Below are 19,816 nucleotides of genomic sequence, written 5' to 3'. Positions count from 1 at the left end.
TCCTGGGTCTATCTTCCCTTGCCCTTAGGTTGAAGTGGACATTACTGCGGATGTGTACATTCTGTTGTTCTTCTTTACTTGCTAGGAAAACTTAGCAACGTTTTTTAGTCACTTTTTATATTGAAATTCCATTTTGAATTCTGGCTAGTTCAATAGCTCCCCTTGTCTTGTCATTGTTTCTGGGATATTTTTTTCCTCTCTAGCAGGTTATTAGTCCTTCCACTCTTTGTACTATTTTTCTGAATTCGTATTTTACTCAAATCTACTTTAGTTCTTCACAGCTTCATACCTGACGTCATGAACCCACCAAACTTAGCCTGTTTTCACAGTGTACACATTTTTTTACCTTATGTGCTCTCAGCACATTTTGCCTCTTTCATGGGATTTTTCATTTCTGCCACATACTTAATATAGAGGTACTTTGTCTTTATTAGATTTTTAACTCACTAAGGACAACTCTATTGTTTGTAAGCACTCATATGTTTTCTAAGTAAATACTCCCCCCCTTCTCAAATAGGTCATAAACAATATGCAAACATTGCTTCTTGCCCTGTCTTTGATTCCGTTTGCTTCAGATTCTTCCCTGGCCCAATTAAACAAACTAAAGAATTAAATAGGATAAAAATAAATAAATAAATAAATAAATAAATAGGATAAAGTGTATAGTATTTTTTTTAAATTTTTAAAAATAAATCTTTATTGATCAGATTATTACAGTTGTTGCCCTCCCCCCCCCCATAGCTCCCCTCCACTCAGTTCCCACCCCACCCTCTGCCCTTACCCCCCCACTGTCCTCATCCATAGGTGTACACTTTTTGTTGCCCGGTCAAAGGTCATACACATGGAAAATGTAGCTATTTCCATCCGCAACGTGTCCCTGTGTTCGGAAAGGTCTCTCACGACTTGTTCACGCTCTACTCAGAAAGGGTACAGAGCCATGTAACGGCTTTTTAAAATAATGTGTCCTCTTATGTTTAAAATGAGGATTTTGCTACCAAAAGTGAGGAGAAAGCAACACTACAGCTGCTCTCGCCCCTCTCGCCCTTCGGGTGATAATTGTGTGTGGGGCTGTGAGCTGGTTTGCGGGCCGTCGACGAAGCCGTCTGGGTGGCTTGCGGGGTTCCGCCGGCTTCCTAGGGGCTATCACAGCCTCGCAGGGGCCGTCGCAGCCTCACGAAGCCTCGCAGGGGGCGTTGCAGTCTCGCAGGGGGCGTTGCAGTCTCGCAGGGGCCATCGCAGCCTCACGCAGCCTCACAGGGGGCGTTGCAGTCTCGCAGGGGCCGTCGCAGCCTCACGAAGCCTCGCAGGGGCCGTCGCAGCCTCGCAGGGACCATCGCCACCTTATGCAGCCTCACAGGTGGCGTTGCAGTCTCACAGGGGCCGTCGCAGCCTCGCAGGGGCCGACGCAGCCTCACAGGGGCAATCGCAGCCTCATGCAGTCTCACAGGGGCCGATGCAGCCTCAGAGGGCCCGTCGCAGCCTCGCAGGGGCCGACGCAGCCTCTCAGGGGCCGTCGCAGCCTCACGCAGCCTCGCAGGGGCCGTCGCAGCCTCACGAAGCCTCGCAGGGGCTGTCGCAGCTTCATGCAGCCTCACAGGGGGCGTTGCAGTCTCGCGGGGGCCGTTGCAGCCTAGCAGGGGCCATCGCAGCCTCACACAGCCTCGCAGGGGCCGTCTCAGCCTCACCAAGCCCCGCAGGGGCCATCGCAGCCTCATGCAGCCTCACAGGGGGCGTTGCAGTCTCGCAGGGGCCGTTGCAGCCTAGCAGGGGCCGTCGCAGCCTCACACAGCCTCGCAGGGGCCGTCTCAGCCTCACCAAGCCCCGCAGGGGCCATCGCAGCCTCATGCAGCCTCACAGGGGGCGTTGCAGTCTCGCAGGGGCCGTTGCAGCCTAGCAGGGGCCGTCGCAGCCTCACACAGCCTTGCAGGGGCCCTCGCAGCCTCACAGGAGGCGTTGCAGCCTAGCAGGGGCCGTCGCAGCCTCACACAGCCTCGCAGGGGCCGTCGCAGCCTCACACAGCCTAGCAGGGGCTATCGCAGCCTCACGCAGCCTCACAGGGGCCGTCGTAGCCTTACGCAGCCTCACAGGGGCCATCGCAGCCTCACACAGCCTCGCAGGGGCTGTTGCAGCCTCACATGGCCATCACAGCCTCACAGGGGCCCTCGCAGCCTCACATGGCCATCACAGCCTCACAGGGGCCATCGCAGCCTCACACAGCCTTGCAGGGGCCGTTGCAGCCTCACATGGCCATCACAGCCTCACAGGGGCCATCTCAGCCTCATGCAGCCTCGCAGGGGCCATCGCAGCCTCACGAAGCCTCACAGGGGGTGCCACATCCCACATTGGGGGTGAAGGTGCGAGACAGAAGCTCCTCTCTGTCTCTCCTGCTGCTCCCTTGCGTATCGCTGATGCTGTAAGTTTCTGAGAGCAGTCTACAGGTGCTGGACATCATACTTTAACTGGTCAACACGAAGTTTGGCATTCTGTCTTTTGTTGGGAGGCTCCTTGCTGGACAAAATCTCCAGGCGTTCTAGCTGGCTGAATATCTGGTATGCTTGCTTGGATTTCGTTTTCTACTAAGTGCACAGACTGCTTGTCTGCCGTCTCCCGGCGTCCCATGTGAGACTGGACCTGGTGGACCTGCTTGTGCGTTTGCTGGTACAGCGGTTCCATGTCTCCCGCCCAGCCGGGTCCGGCTCCGGCTTCCTCCAAACCTGATTCTGCTTCTTGAGTGTGTCCCTTATGGATGCGAGGAGTTGAAATTTGCAGTTTGTTGGGTTAGGCTGCAAAAGCACAGGTGATTCCTTTTGTGCCACTGGCACAGCTTGGGTGGGGATGTAAATTGAGTAGGGCGGGGTCTCAGAATCACCAGGGCGGAGCAAACAGCAATGGCATCTCCACAACTCCAGTGCCGGCAAGCAGCTCCGCGAGAGAACCACCCTCGCTCTCCAATCCGCTGCAAGGCAGTCCCGCCTCTCCCCGTAAGGGTCTGGAACCTCAGAATCCCACCCCAAACAAGCTCAGTGGATTCGAGAGCTTGTATCCCCTTCTGATAGAAAAAAACTGCGCATCCAGCTGCAGCCCTCCTGGCGTGCGACTCCGTACCTCTGCTCTTGGCGCCTCTGCACCTCCTACTCAGTCTCAATGTGCTTCCTTCTTTCCTTCCAGTTGTAGAACTTCCACTGGGCCAGCTTTCCCATGGTTCTGAATGATAGCTGTTTTGTCTTACAGTTGGTAGTTTCAGTGTTGTGGGAGGCAGCAAGCACAGGTCTATACCTTATGCCGCCATCTTGGTTCTCTGTATATAGTATTTTAAAATTAGTGTAAATTTTCTGTTAATTACATGCATCTCTTTCAACTAGATTAATATTTGGTTGATGTTTATTTCACTTTGTAGATAATGCCTCAATGAAATTCTGTTTTTTTTTCTGATGGTAGGTGTTTTTCTCTTTTTTTAAAAAATTAATCCTCACATGAGGATATTTTTCCATTGATTTTTAGAGAGAGTGGAATAGAGGGAGAGGGATATAGAAAAACATCAATGTGAGAGAGACACATCGACTAGTTGCCTCCCGCATGTGCTCCAACCAGGACCAGTGATCGAGCCTGCAACTGAGGTACATGCCCTTGGCAAGAATTGAACCTGGAGAAGAAAGGAAAGAAGAATCAGTCTTCGGGCTGATGCTCTATCCACTGAGCCAAACTGACTAGGGCAGTGTTTTTCTCTTAAGCTTCCAGTTCACAAACCTTAAAATGTTGACAGCAAATCATCTCAGATCTTGCTTCATTGATACTGAAATTATGTGATCGTTTTCTCCCTAAAAACAGAAATGTTGTGTTTCAGGTTACTTCTCATTCTTGATGTTGTATCCCTTTTCCAAATGTTTTATTCTTTAGGATGTGTCCGGGTGTATATCTGTCTGTGTGTGTTCGTGGGAAGAGAGGGTATGAGGTTGTGTGGGGTGAGGTTTTGTTCTAGGGATTTTGTGATTGGTTCTCTCAGATCTTGCGGAGGACAGAATATTTACTGATGTCTATGAAATGCAGACTGGCTTCTGATAGCCTTTTTACCCTTAAACATAGTTACAGCTTTTAGATAAGGAAGGTATAGTATATGTGTTCAATAGATTATTACTCTACCATTAGAAAAAAAGATTGAAATCTTGTGCCCTAACTGGTTTGGCTCAGTGGATAGAGTGTCGGCCTGCAGACTGAAAGGTCCCAGGTTCGATTCCTGTCAAGGGCATGTACCTTGACAATTTATCTTCAAGGGCACATCCCCAGTAGGAGGTGTGCAGGAGGCAGCCGATCAATGTTTCTCTCTCATCCATGTTTCTAACTATCCCTCTCCCTTCCTCTCTGTAAAAAAAAGAAAAAAAGAAATCTTGCCATTTGCTACAACATGGATGGATCTAGAGCAGCGGTTCTCAACCTGTGGGTTGCGACCCCTTTGGGGGTCGAACGACCCTTTCACAGGGGTCGCCTAAGACCATCGGAAAACACATATATAATTACATATTGCTTTTGTGATTAATCACTATGCTTTAATTATGTTCAATTTGTAACAATGGAAATACATCCTGCATATCAGATATTTACATTACGATTCATAACTAGCAAAATTACAGTTATGAAGTAGCAATGAAAATAATTTTATGGTTGGGGGTCACCACAACATGAGGAACTGTATTAAAGGGTCGCGGCATTAGGAAGGTTGAGAACCACTGATCTAGAGGGTATTATGCGAAGTGAAATAAATCAGACAAATACCATATGGTTTCACTTACATATGGAACTTAAAAAACAAAATAAATGAACAGACAAACTCATAGATGTGGAGAACAAATTGACGGTTGCCGGATGGGAGGGGGTTAAGATGTACAAATTACCAGATAAGAAAATAGTCATGGCAATGGACAGTACAGCATAGAAAATATGGTCAATAATGTAATAATTATGTATGGTGTCAGATGGGGACTATACTTACCGAGGTAATTACTTTGTTATATAAATGTCTACTATGTTGTACACCTGAAACTAATATACTGCATGTCAACTGGAATTGAGATTAAAAAATGAATATTTTAATGATAACCATCACTCTGAATTTTGTAGTTTTGTAGGTAATCTATAATTTCTCTATGGTTTTAGAATTAACTCTATTTTAGATGGTGTTCTGTACTTTCACAATGATGTGTTTAAGTTTGGAATTCTTTTTATGTTTTTTGGAATTCATTGGGCTTTTGAATTTGAGGACTGATGTATTCAACAATTCTGGGAAATTTTCAGGCATTATCTCTTTAAATGTTGCCTTCCATTCTCTTTTGTGTTCCCTTTGTGTTACATCCTGGAAAAACTCTTCCCATCTTCCGCTTAAGTACTAATTCCCTCTTCACCTGTGTTTAATCTGCTGTTTAATCTATCGAGTTTTATTTAGATGTAATTTATCTGTCATAAAATTCACCCATATAAAGTGTACAATCAGCCGAAACCGGTTTGGCTCAGTGGATAGAGCGTCAGCCTGCGGACTCAAGGGTCCCGGGTTCGATTCCTGTCAGGGGCATGTACCTGGGTTGCGGGCACATCCCCAGTAGGAGATGTGCAGGAGGCAGCTGATCGATGTTTCTAACTCTCTATCTCTCTCCCTTCCTCTCTGTAAAAAATCAATAAAATATATTAAAAAAAAATAAAAAAAAGTGTACAATCAGGTGTGCAACCATCTCCATAATTTAATATAAGAATATTTTCATAATTCCCAAAAGAAACCTTGTCCCTGTAAGCATGTATTCTCCGATATCCCACTTGATAGTCTCCCCATCCCTTGGCAAATTCCTGTCTACTTGCTGTATGTATAAATTTGCCTGTTTTGGACATTTCATGTAAATGGTATATATGTGGTTTTTTGTCACTGACTTTTTTGTCATTACTTAGCATAATGTTTTTGAGGTTCATCCATGTTGCAGCATGTATTAGTACTTCATTCTTTTTATAGCCAAATAATATTCCACTTTATATACACAGCATATTTTGTTTACCCCATTCATCAGTTAATGGATATTTGGGTTGCTTCCACATTGTGGCTATTATAAATAATGTTGCTATGAACATTCGTGGACATGTTTTTATGTGGACGTGTTTTTTTATCCATTGGGCCCTTAAATTTATTTTCTAATTATACAAGAAATACCCTTCTACTTGTTGTAAATAGTCATAATATAAAAGTATTAGTGCAAATAGGGATGTCCTCTCTCTGCATTTCTACTGCTAGTAGGGAACTACTGTAAAGTAGTTGGATGTGCTTCTTTCTTATCTCTTGTGTTATATGACATTTGGGTAAATAAATCTCTTGCTTTTGTTTTAACATAAAAGGATTTTATGTGGCCCTGACTGGTTTGGCTCAGTGGATAGAGCGTCGGCCTGTGGACTGAGGGGTCCCGGGTTCGATTCCGGTCAAGGGCATGTACCTTGGTTGCGGGCGCATACCCAGTAGGGAGTGTGCAGGAGGCAGCTGAATTGATGTTTTTCTCTCATTGATGTTTCTAACTCTCTATCCCTCTCCCTTCCTCTCTGTAGAAAATCAATAAAATATACTTTAAAAATTTTAAAAAAGGATTTTATGTGTTTTTGCTGCTTGCTTTTTCTTTATTTCAATATTTTGCAGTTCTTTTGTTAGTACACCTCGATCCACATAATTCTCTACGCTTTTAATAGTCTTGTTTTCATATGTCATAACCTGTTGATACATATATTGTTTATGGATTTTTCTCCTACAAACAGTGAGGCAAAAATACATATTCCTAGCACAGTTTTGAATGCTAGGAATACAAAGATGAATAGACCATAATTTCTGCCTTGGAGTTCCTCAGTTATATAAATGCTACAAGAACATAAGGTAAATTAATTGGGGAACTAATGCTTTTCCAGCTGGGGAAGATAGATTTTTATTATATCAGGTATTGCATGCTATTGTTTTCTGAATAATTTCTCATTTGGTCTTTATGAATTTTTGAATGTATCTTTCTAGATTCTGAGAAGTGAAATTATTGCTTCAAAAGATAGAACTTGTATTTTTCCAGGATTTTTATTTGCTCTGTCAGTGGCCTGGGGCATTACTTCATGGAACACTTTTAATTAAATTCTTGCTTAAGGTTCTCAGGTAGTAGTTCAGATTGTATACCCCTGTAGATGTCCACTTGAGGTTATGACATTTCGTGGAAGAATTTTTCCCTCTACTCATTGCTGAGTTCAAAACAGGCAGATTTCACTGCTGTCTCCTGCACCCTCTACCTTGTTCATCCTTACACTGATAGGGTCACAGTTTTATGTGGGTCTGTTAGATTCCTCACTTTTTGGTTCCTCCCACCCCCACCCTTGGCTTGGTAGAAACCCCCAAGGCAAAATTTCAGTGTCCCCGAATTCACTTTGTTTTTGTTTTCTATAGAGCTACTTGGCCAGGCCCTGCTTCATGTGCGCTTAAACTGTATTACATACCACCTCATGGAAACTAACTAGAGAAATTAAGAATGATTTTTCCAAGTCCTCATAAAATAAAAGCATGACCCAGCAACAGGTCCACATTGTGTCGCACAGTGCTATTTATGGCATTTCATCCCAATGTGATTTTTGCCGCTTCAGCTCCTGATCATTTCCTTTTGCAGACAGCCGAAGATGATGGGTATGACAGTATAAATATGTACTAAGATGTTTGTTTTATAGTGTACATTACTGTTTAAGTTAAAGAATACCACATCAAACGATATGCTCCTAGTAAAAAAAAAAAAAGTGCCCTGGCCAGTATTGCTCCCTTGGCTGGAATGTCATCCCATATACTGAAAGGTTACAGGTTTGATCCCCAGTTGGAGACAACCAATTGATATTTCCCTTGTCTCTAAAATGAATTTTTAAAATATTTTTAAATAGCATCCTAAAAAGGCCATCTACACTAATAAAAGAGAAAAATGGTAATTGGCATACAGAGATACTGTTTTCATTGGCTAATCAGGGCTATATGCAAATTAACTGCCAACTAAGATTGGCAGTTAACTGCCAACAAGATGGCAGCTAATTTGCATATGTAGGCACAATGCAGGGAGGCGAAAGGGAAAGCAGGAAGAAGCCCCCTGCCACTGACAGTGATCGGAAACCCAGGGGGGAGCTAAGAGCTGGGGGGCAGGGCAAAGGCGGCCCTGGGGCCGCCTTTGCCCTGCCCCCCAGCCATGATCGGAGAATCAGGCGCCTTTGCCGCCCTGGCCAGTGATAGCAGGAAGTAGGGGTGGAGCCAGCGATGGGAGCTGGGCATGGTCGAAGCTGGCAGTCCCAGGAGCTAGGGGTCCCTTGCCTGGACCTAAAGCGAAGCCCACGATCGCGGCGCCCCCCGCTGCCACTGCAGGTCCCCGCTGCCCGGGCCGGACGCCTAGGCCAGAGGCGTTAGGCCTGGGCAGGGGCGGAGCCTGCAACCGCGGGGAGCTGGGGGTCCCCTGCCCAGGACTGACACCTCGCGGGAGGCCTCAGACCTGGTCAAGGGGCCGATCCGGAGATTGGTGATCGGAGGGTGATGAGGGTCAACTCCTCTGGCCGAGGCATCAGGCCTGGGTGGGGGGCGGAGCCGGGGATTGGGGGGATATGATGGTCCCCTTGCCCAGGCCTGAAGCCTGGGTCAGAGGCATCAGGCTTGGGCGGGGGGTGGAGCAAGCGATCAGAGGGAGATGGGGGTCCCCTGCCCAGGCATGATTCCTGGGCCAGAGGCCTCAGGCCTGGGCGGGGGCCAGAGCCAGTGATCGGGGGGAGATGGGGGTCCCCTGTCCAAGCCTGACACCTCTGGCGGAGGCGTCAGGCCTGGGCAAGGGGCCGATCAGGCGATCGGAGGGTGATGGGGGTCAACGCCTGAGGGCTCCCAGTATGTGAGAGGGGGCAGGCTGGGCTGAGGGACACTCTTCCCCCCACCCCCACACCCAGTGCACGAATTTCGTGCACCGGGCCCCTAGTTAATATATAAAGCAGTTCAGCTTCTAAACGAATGCATTTATGTAAGTATTATCCCACACTAATGTATGTTGAACCCAAGGCACAAAACATTTAAATGATAGTTCTGTCATTATAAATCAAAACCAAAACAAGCCGTAGCCAGTTTGGCTCAGTGGATAGAGCATCGGCCTGCGGACTGAAGGGTCCTGGGTTTGATTTTGGTCAAGGGCACATTCCCGGGTTGTGGGCTTGGTCCCCAGTGTGGGGCATGTGGGAGGCAGCCGATCATTGATTCTCTCTCAGCATTGCTGTTTCTCTCTTCTTTCTGAAATCAATAAAAATATATTTTAAACAAACAAAAAAAAGAACAGAATATATTCCTCTTAGATACTAACAATGGCAATGCATAAAGGGACAAACTGACAAGATTCCTGGGCCTGTAAAGCTTAAATGATGGGGGCGAGGGAGAAGATGGTCAGTAAGTAATAACAAAACAAGTAAGTATATGGTATATTAAAATGTGATGAGAAATGGAGCAAGTTTAAGGGGATGGGGAGTTAGGCCTCACATCTTGTGAAGTTTTATCTCAAAGTGACAGATAAGAAACTATTCTAAAAGATAGAAATCCTTGTTTAGCATAGGAAGAAACAGAAATGAGGGAAAATACTAAAAATGTAGCCATATATATACATACATACATACATATATATATGAATGACAAAGCTTGCTAATACAGCAGTACATACAATGGCCAGTAAGTTTTCTTCCCAATTTCATCTAACAACAAACTAAAGATGAAAGGATAATAGGGGAGCAAGATTGGAAAAAAATTTGTTGGTGCTCATTAATATCATGACAATAACAACCACTATTCCCCCTCTCCGGCAATATAGTAATAATTATAACAGCCCTAAGTTGGTTTGGCTCAGTGGATAGAGCGTCAGCCTGCAAACTGAAGGGTCTCGGGTTCAGTTCTGGTCAAGGGCACATGCCTGGGTTGCGGGCTCAATCCCCAGTGGGGGCATGGAGGAGGCAGCCAATCAATGATTCTCTCTCATCACTGATGTTCCTAACTCTCCCCCTCTCCCTTCCTCTCTGAAATCAATAAAAATATATTTAAAAAATAATTATAACAATTGCCATTTATTTCTGGGTGAGATGCTAAGCAATGAAATTTTATTTTATTTTTTATTTTTTTAAAATATATTTTATTGATTTTTTACAGAGAGGAAGGGAGAGAGATAGAGAGTTAGAAACATCGATGAGAGAGAAACATCGATCAGCTGCCTCCTGCACATCTCCCACTGAGGATGTGCCCGCAACCCAGGTACATGCCCTTGACCGGAATCGAACCTGGGACCTTTCAGTCCGCAAACCGACGCTCTATCCACTGAGCCAAACCGGTTTCGGCTGAAATTTTATTTTAAAATACTGATTCAGGCATATTAAGAAAATGTTTTCTTTCCGACTGAATTCTAAATACACTTCTAGAGACCTTAACTCCTAATAACTTATTGAAACTTTCCCCCCCTTAGGAAATGGAAAGCGGTCAATAAATGAAGCTACTCATTCTTATTTTAAATTGACATCTTCAAAAATCAGATTGGAATGCAAAAAGCTACAAGACTGTTTTTTAAAAGCCCATAGCCTAAAGAGAGACAAATGTATAAATCACTTCCTCATGTTTTCGGGGTACAGTAGTGCCCAAAAGGAGTGAGTGGTCACAAAGGAGAAAAATCAGGACTGTGGTCTACTGAAAGCCAAATAATGTGTTTCAAAGACTAAACAGATGTTCATTTCCAGCACAGTGAAATTTAATTTTTTTTTTCACTTTGCAAACTCCATTTTTTTTGGATTAAAAGCTTTAGATGAACAAACATATGATACATACATGTTATAAGACTAGTTACCACGTAAAACTCTTGATACAGAAATTAGAGTAAACCAAATTTTAATCAAGTCTGAAAATGTTCAAGCTCAAAAGTCAACACCACCAATTTGGAGTTTTACACAGAGAATCATCCCCTCTCAATTCTTCCTCATAGGAAGACAAGGGTGGCTTCAAAAACAAAACAATTAAAGTTCTTTTAAATCGTTGGCTGATGTATTATTTTAAACCTATAGGTTTCCTCCACACACATAAACAAATTCTTTTCCACATGAACTTATATTTTGAAAAGACTTAGGCCATTATGCTTTCTAAGCCATATCACTACAATTCCTAAACTCATGGATAAAAGGTGTATAGTTAACTTGTACTTTTTTAAATGAGCAAAAAAAATTTTTTTTTGGAAGATGGCTGACCTCAAATCTTATTTCCTAAATATTAACTGATATTCCCCAAGTTAATATACAGAAAGATATGATTCTAAAATAAATTATTTTTTTTTTAAAGAAAAAATTAGGGCCTGCCTAGTGGCCCCCTGGCCTGACTCTACTGCCTTAGGGAAGCTCCTGGCCGGGTCTGTGGTTCCGATAGCACCTCCAGACACTGGGAAGGAGTCCGGAGGATGAGTGCTCTGGCTTCTAATGCCCCGTGTAGCCCACAGTAAAGTTCTTAGAGGCTTCCCAAGAAGTCTCATCCAGACCTTAAAAAGGGAAATAAAATGGACACATGAAATAAATAAATTTCAGGTTCTTTTTTTTAATGGAATCGTCATTTATTTGATTTTTTAAAAATATATATTTAATAATATAACTTTTAAGTGTGTGCATGGCAAACATCAAAGTTAAAGGGCAAATGAGCCGAGACCAGTTTGGTTCAGTGGATAGAGCGTCGGCCTGTAGACTGAAGGGTCCTGGGTTCGATTCCGGTCAAGGACATGTGCCTGGGTTGCGGGCACATCCCCAGTGGGGTGTGTGCAGGAGGCGGCTGGTCAATGTTTCTCTCTCATCGATGTTTCTGGCTCTCTATCTCTCTCCCTTCCTCTCTGTAAAAAATCAATAAAATATATTTAAAAAATAAATAAATAAAAATAAAGGGCAAATGACAAACTAGGAAAGCCTTACAGATTTTAAGTTAGTAGACAACAAAAATTTATTCAAGTAGCCATTAGCAGTATAAATTAAAACAGCAAGCAAGGTAGAGTATTTTTTTTGCCAACTTCACAGAAATTGATGAGGATGATTACCTTTAGTTCTGGCAAGATTGCAAAGAAAACAAACACTTTTGCACATTGCTGATGACATTGAGAAAGTCCCCCAGTTGGTTAGAGTGTAATCCCGACATGTCAAGGTTGCAGGTTTGATCCCCATACAGGGCACATATAAGAATCAATCAATGAATGCATCAATAAATGGAATAGGAAATTGATATTTCTCCCTCTCCTCCCTCTCTCTTCCTCTCTTGCTAAAATCAATCAGTCAATCCTATATAATAAAAAGCTAATATGCAAAATGACCGAATGGTAGAACGACTGGTCGCTATGATGCAGACTGACCACCAGGGGACAGATGCTCAACATAGGAGTTGTCCCCGGTGGTCAGTGCACCAGAAGCTGTGCTCACGGCTGGCAAGTGCAACAGTGGTGGTGGGAGCCTCACCTGCCTCCATGGCAGTGCTAAGGATGTCTGACTGACGGCTTAGGCCTGGTCCGGGCCTAAGCTGTCAGTTGGACATCCCATAAGGGCTCCTGGACTACGAGAGGGTGCAAGCCAGGCGGAGGGACGCCACCCTCCCGAGTGCACAAAGTTCGTGCACTGGTCCTCTAGTCAATAATAAATAAATTTTTAAAAGAGCACATGAAGCAGTAAATGTTAGTCAATGTAATGCCAGCACTGAAGATGAGTTGGAGTTTGTTACACCAAAATAACATGATATAGTTGCCAAAACAAATTCTTTTGCTGGATAATGTGGGGTGTGGTCAGAATGGGATTGGGGGGAATTGTATGTAGTTGATATCTTATTTTCATCGTTACTTTCAATTATGATATTGCAAGGTCTGAGGAAAACTTTTCATTCTTGGCAACTAAAGAGCCATTTATAAGTTCTGTTACAGTGATTCTCAACAAAGAAGAGGAGTTGTTTTCTAAACTGTATTGGTGTTGGGTTACGTTAAGCTTATTTAAAGATGTCATATATTGAAAAGATCTAGAAACATTGCTATATTGATAGTAATATTTGTCCAGAAAAAAGCAGATACTAGCTCTTTTTTTTGATACTAGCTTTTAAGCAGCAAGTTCTTGAGTTCTGAACAGATATTTATGTTTGTCTAATCCAAGAAAAGATGTTTATTCATAATCTTTATAATGTTGCATATAATTCTAATTATTTGGATTTTAAACCCATAAATTGTGAGCTTCTGTGAGTTTTTTGTTGTGTACTATAAATTAATGTACACTAGTGATAATAACTGAAGAGTTGGACAATAAAAGCTGTACAAACAAGAAGGCAAAATACATAGCCATTTGGTGGCATCTGTTATATCGGAAAATAAATTTACATATCTTGAGCCCTGATATGTTATATTCTGGTGTTGAAAGATTAAAAATGTGCAGGTGATGATATTTAAAAAAACAGAGCCGAAACCGGTTTGGCTCAGTGGATAGAGCGTCGGCCTGTGGACTGAGGGGTCCCGGGTTCGATTCCGGTCAGGGGCATGTGCCTGGGTTGCGGGCATATCCCCGGTGGGGGATGAGCAGGAGGCAGCTGATCGATGTTTCTCTCTCATCGATGTTTCTAACTCTCTATCTCTCTCCCTTCCTCTCTGTAAAAAATCAATAAAATATATTTAAAAAAAAAAAAAAGAAAACAGAAATATGGGTTGTAAATTATAAATAACTATTTAAAACTTATTCATGTCTGAAATGACATGTTCTTTTGGATTATATTTATAGTTGAAAAGCAGTAAAAGAAGCACTACTAACACTCAGCACTTATAACCTAGGCTGAGACCTTACAAACCTCCATGAAATAGCTATGAAGTTTTGTAGAAAGCTGGCTCTCTTCATAACCCTTTACAACATCAATTTTTATAAATATATTTAGACATATAACAAAAAGGTACAAATTATTATTGGTATTTTTTTCTAGAAACGACTGCAGAAAGAACTGTTGGCTTTGCAAAATGACCCACCTCCTGGGATGACTTTAAATGAAAAGAGTGTTCAAAATTCAATTACACAGTAAGTACTTAATTTTTAAAGTACATAGTTTATTTTATTATCAGTGTAATGTATGAATGTATACTTATTTTATTAAATATATAATTGTTTTCATATTTCATCACTTCTCTTCCAGCAAGCGGTAAATACAGTTAACAGACCTTACTCTGTGCATGAAAAAGTGAAGGGTGGAAGGGAACACAAGTATTCTCTCTAACTCAGCACCTTGGGAGTGGAGCAGAAGTATCTTCCCAGATATGATACCAAGAAGAGTAGAGAGAGATGCGTCCCTTCTCTTAAAAATGAACTTGACTTAGTTTAAAATATTTTCACAAGTATCATTCTAAGATCTCACAACCTAGTATGGTCTATTCTTACTGTTCCTGTGATTTAATAATTCTGTTAACTAAGGGCGAATGTTCTGAAATAGGGGGAAAACATAAAATAATTGCTCCTTTCCTTTAAAAAAAATCTCCAGAAAAACATAAAAAGGATAGAAGCCTACAAGATAAAAGTTTACCATAGACCGTCTTGTAGGACAAATAAGGACAATTCAAATATTGAATTGTGACTAAACGGTCCCTCGGTCTGGCCTGTGAGATGAGCCGAAACCGTATCTCCAACATCGCCTGAGGGGTCCCAGATTGCGAGAAGGCGCAGGTCAGGCCGAGGGACCCCACTGGTGCACGTTATAGCGAGTAGTTGAGTGGCCTTAGCATATCATTAGCATATTATGCTTTGATTGAATGGCCAACAGGTTGACCAGACACTTAGCATATTAGGCTTTTATTATATAGGATATTTTAGGTTGAGAGAGCAAAAGTAACCAAAATTCACACAATGGAGGGTTGGGGGGCATACTCGTCCTTCTAGAAGAAAAAATTTCGTTACCTTTCACTTTGACATTTGAGTTATTAAGGCAGGAGTCAAACATGAAGAACAGGAATATGGGCAATTAATATGTTGATATTTAGATGGATATATTGATGTTTGAAAATGCAATGCACATCTCTAGTTCTATAACAATCTCTTTTTTTAAAAAAATATTTTTTTATTGATTTCAGAGAGGAAGGGAGAGGGAGAGAGAGAGAGAAACATAAATGCTGAGGGAGAATCATTGATTGGCTGCCTCCTGCATGCCCCACACTGGGGACCAAGCCCGAAACCCAGGCATGTGCTCCGACTGGGAATTGGACCAGGAATTGAGCCATGACTTCCTGATTCATAGGTTGATGATCAACTACTGAGCCATACCAGCTGGGCCAGCATTACTTTTTTTAAAAAATTTAATTTTATTGGGGTAACATTGGTTATTAACATTATATATGTTTCAGGTGTACAACTTTATAATATAACATCTCTATATTTTATTGTGTACTTACCACCCAAAATCTAGTATTCTTCCCCCCTTACCCTCTTCGACCTCCCCCCTTTCCCCTCTGGTAACTACCATGCTGTTGTCTGTGTCTGTGAGTTTATTTTGTTTTTTCTTTTGTTGTTTTTTGTTTTATATTCCACATATGAATAAAATCTTACGATCTTGTCCTTTTCTATGTGACTTATTTCACTTAGCATGATGCTTTCAAGATCCACCCATGTTGTCTCAAATGGCAATATTTCATCTTTTTTTTATGGCTGAGTGTAGTATTCACTTGTATATACATACCACATCTTCTTTATCCAGTCATCAGTCAAAGATCATTTAAGTTGTTTCCATGTCTTGGCTACTGAATAATGTTGCAGTGAACATAGGAATACCTATATCTTTACAAATATTTTGGGTAGATACCCAAAAGAGGAGTTGCTGGGTCATATGGTAGCTCTATTCTTTATTTTTTGTGGAACCTCCATACTGTTTTCCATTGAGACTGCTCCAATTTACATTTCCATCAGCAGTGTATAATGGTTCCTTTTTCTCCACATTCTCTGCAATACTTATTATTTCTTATCTTATTGATAATAGCCATTCTAACGTGAGGTGGTATATAATTGTGGTTTTGATTTGCCTTTTCCTTATAGCTAGTGAAGTTGAGCATCTTTTCGTATATCTGTTGGCCATTTGTATGTCTTCTTGGGAAAAGTGTTCAGGTCCTCTGCCTATTTTTTAATTGGATTGTTCTTTTGTTGAGTTGTATGAGTTCATTATATATTTTGGATATTTTGGATATTGACCCCTTGTCAGAGGTATTGTTTGCAAATATCTTCTCCCATTTGACTGGTTGCCATTTTGTTTATGTTTCTTTTGAAAACAGCATGCATTATATTTGAATAATGCATTTAGAGATTTTTGTCTGGCAGTAATTTTTCTTTTAAAATAACATAAATGAATCACAAAAGTTTTATTTTGTGGGATTATATGGGATGTGGATATGGATAAGAAAGATGATGAAAGCACATTAAGCTTTGTAGAAGACATTATGGTAGCATATACTAAGACCTTTAAAAACACGAGTATCATATCCTTTAACCTAATAAACCCCTGTGCTATCTGAAGGAATAGAGATATAAACAGATTGACTAGAAGGAACATACATTTACAGTACTCTACATATTTATTGAAGAAATACTCGCGTATAAGTGGACCTGCGCAGTTCAAACCTATATTTAAACATTAGAATCTCAGCTACTCACAAGAAGTTAATAACTGAGACTGCTCCCATCTCATCCTTACTTTGGGGGGCGGAGGGGTGCTTGTGATTGAAATCATAAACACTGATGATTTGAATTTATGTAATTAAGTGTGCACATAATGCAACTACTAGTCTTCAATACCATTGATAAAGAAACTGCAACACAAAATGACTAGAATGAGATGTACCCAAAAAACTTTTAACAGTAATTACCTATGGGTGATTTTTGTTTTATTGATACTTTTTCTAAATTTTCTATGGTGATCATATTTTACTTTTTAATTAATAAAATGTTATTTAAAAGTACAGTATACTGTACAATAGAAAATTATGCCTTTTTTGACCTGTCACCCAGCTTTGGAGGGATTATTGAGGTATTTGCTTAGCTGTTTAAAAGCTGTAGCCCTGGCTGGGTGTCTCAGTTGGTTGGAGCATTTTCCTATACACCAAAAGGTGGCAGGTTCGATTGGTTCCTGGTCAGGGCACATCCCTAGGTTAGGGTTCAATCCCCAGGTAGGGGGTCTTTCTGTCTGTCTGTCTGTCTCTCTCTCCCTCTTCCTCTCCCTCTCTTCCTTAAAAAAAAAAAATCATTAAAAAAATCCTTGGGCAAGGATTTCTTTTTTTTTAAAGGCTGTGCTTGGGTAGATCACATAAATTTATGGTACATTGTCCTAAAAATTACCTTATAAAACAGAATGAAAGGCTACCAGGAAGTCCTGAGTTTTCCTCAGAATATCGCTTTGCAATGGTTGTCCAGATTGGGGGGGGTGGATAAAAAGGGGATTTTTTTTTTTTAATATATATTTTATTGACTTTTTACAGAGAGGAAAGGAGAAGGGATAGTGAGAAACATCGATGAGAGAGAAACATTGATCAGCTGCCTCTTGCACACCCCTTACTGGGGATGTGCCTGCAACCAAGGTACATGCCCTTGACCGGAATCGAACCCGGGACTCTTCAGTCCACAGGCCGATGCTCTATCCACTGAGCCAAACCCAGTTAGGGCTAAAAGGGGATTTTGATGGCTAGGAAGGACCTACCTAGTTTGTAAAGAGAATAGTTTTAGATTTTGTTTTTTAGTGCAGCTTTTGCATTGTATTTAATTTATTGTGTTCTGGTTCTGCTGTCAGGAATGTGCTAGGGGTTTTTTGCATATGTAATGTTATGTATCCAACAACACTTTGAAAATACCTGTTTTACAATTGAAATAGTTAAAATGGGGGAGGTTAAATAGCTTACTCATGGCCACACAGCTAGCTAAGGGGCAGATCTATCTAATTTCACTGTAAAATATTGCCTCTTGGGTCTGTGGTCATATCTTTTTTACCACATATGTATTCAGCATGCATTCTGAAAATGAATAGCTGTGCTCTTAAAAGCCTGTCCACATTCGCTGTTGCTTTGAGAGAATAGGCACATTTATTATTTCACATACTCTTAATCAATAGTAAGTGGTGTGATGAGTAGAACCCCAAAACTATATTCTCATTTCTTTCTTTCTTTTGTTTCCCTGTATTTAAAATAATGAATTTTTATACCTGAAAAGCATAACATTGAAGGAATTGGTCAGGTGTACAATAATTACTATAAGTGCAGAGATATAAGTATATTTTATACATTACCTGTTGTTCTTTTCTTTTAAATCAAATGGAGAAGGGGAAGGTAGAGAAATAGAGATTTTGATGAGAAAGATAATGGGGCAGTATTTTAGAAGCAAAGTGGACCAAAGCCATAAGAATGAGTTCCTAATTATGTCTCTATTTTATATTCATGGTTTTTATACGTAGAAACAAAGTAAGCTTGCATTGATACCAGAGAAATCTATTCTGGGTTTTATTAAACAGTTGAGACATAATGAGAAACTAAGGAAAAGTCATATAGAATTTTGAATGCCCATCAGAGTACATGGACCAATGTCAGCTTAGCTTTCTTTTTCCTATTTCGTCTTCTTTAGAACACTGATGAGATCGTCGGTCAGATGACTGTAGTTCTCAGTTGTCATTGCTGATACTTCCCTCATTGCTTCTAAAATAATTGATATCAGAATGGAAGTTAATTAGTTTGATGTTATTTATAAAATCTTAGTCATTGTAGAAATAATCTTGAGAAAATAAGATAGGATAAATTGAGTAGGAATAGCACAGGCTTTGCTGTTATCACCCTGAGTTAGGTTTTTATTTTGTTTTTGATTTATTCATTCATTATTTATTATGTTTGTTTTTTGAGACCTGGGATAAAATTTGTCTCTGTCTTTTGCTAGTTGTCTGACCTTGATCTAGTTATTTAACCCTTGAGCAGGCATTCCAGGAATGTGAATGGCTGTTTTTATAATTATTAGGAGGATGAAGTATGCTATTATACACAAATGACTCCTATCCCAAAACCTGGCATAGAGGAAGTTCTTCGTGTTATCTTTTCTCCTTCTTGCCCCAATCCCTTTTATCTGAAGTTTTTAATTTCTTTTTTTCTATTCTAGGTGGATTGTAGACATGGAAGGTGCACCAGGTACCTTATATGAAGGGGAAAAATTTCAACTTCTATTTAAGTTTAGTAGTCGATATCCTTTTGACTCTCCTCAGGTAACTCCTTGCTTTTTAAAAATTCATTGTATTTCTTATAGCAAAATGCTAAATTGGTGATTTTTGACAAAGAAAAACTTGATAAAGTAAATTTATTTTAATTATGTAAATAGATTTCTTCCTTTATCTTACCATAATGTAAACCAGGATCTTTTGAACATTTTACATTATTGAGATTAGGTCTTTGCTACTTTTGTACTTCCAAGAACTTAAAACTTTCTTAACCATAGATGTTAATAAAAAGGGGTGTAAATCTGACCCAGGCCTATGGATTGTCGGAGAGAGAACTTAACATTCAGGAATAGCTAGGCGTTCCTAGATAAGATGATAGAATGACATTGTAAAGAGGCAAGTGCTTTGTTCAAAGGAGCACTTCTTTGATTTTGCATTGACATGCTGTCTTTGCAACATTTTAGCACTGCAAGAGCAGAGTATATCATGAGATGTTAAACATCTAGCCCTGAGCCCCAAATCTGATCATTATAATTTGAGGCGCTGTCAGTTAATGGCTTCATACTCGGACAGGGGAAAATAGTGGTG

The 19,816-nt window shown here is 41.1% G+C and overlaps 1 protein-coding gene across 2 annotated transcripts in view; it reads left to right on the top strand.

The window, feature by feature from the left end:
- UBE2W (ubiquitin conjugating enzyme E2 W) overlaps positions 1-19,816 on the top strand; it is a 59,370-nt gene that overhangs the window by 8,915 nt on the left and 30,639 nt on the right. For both annotated transcript variants that reach the window (XM_081111017.1, XM_081111018.1), the window contains exons 2-3: positions 13,997-14,088; positions 19,174-19,276. In XM_081111017.1, the coding sequence (XP_080967143.1) occupies positions 13,997-14,088; positions 19,174-19,276 (195 nt within the window). The remainder of the gene's footprint in view (positions 1-13,996; positions 14,089-19,173; positions 19,277-19,816) is intronic.

This window comes from Myotis nattereri (assembly GCF_964212035.1).
Source record: "Myotis nattereri genome assembly, chromosome: 17".
NCBI classification, from domain to species: domain Eukaryota; kingdom Metazoa; phylum Chordata; class Mammalia; order Chiroptera; family Vespertilionidae; genus Myotis; species Myotis nattereri.
This window is presented reverse-complemented; position numbering and strand designations above follow the sequence as displayed.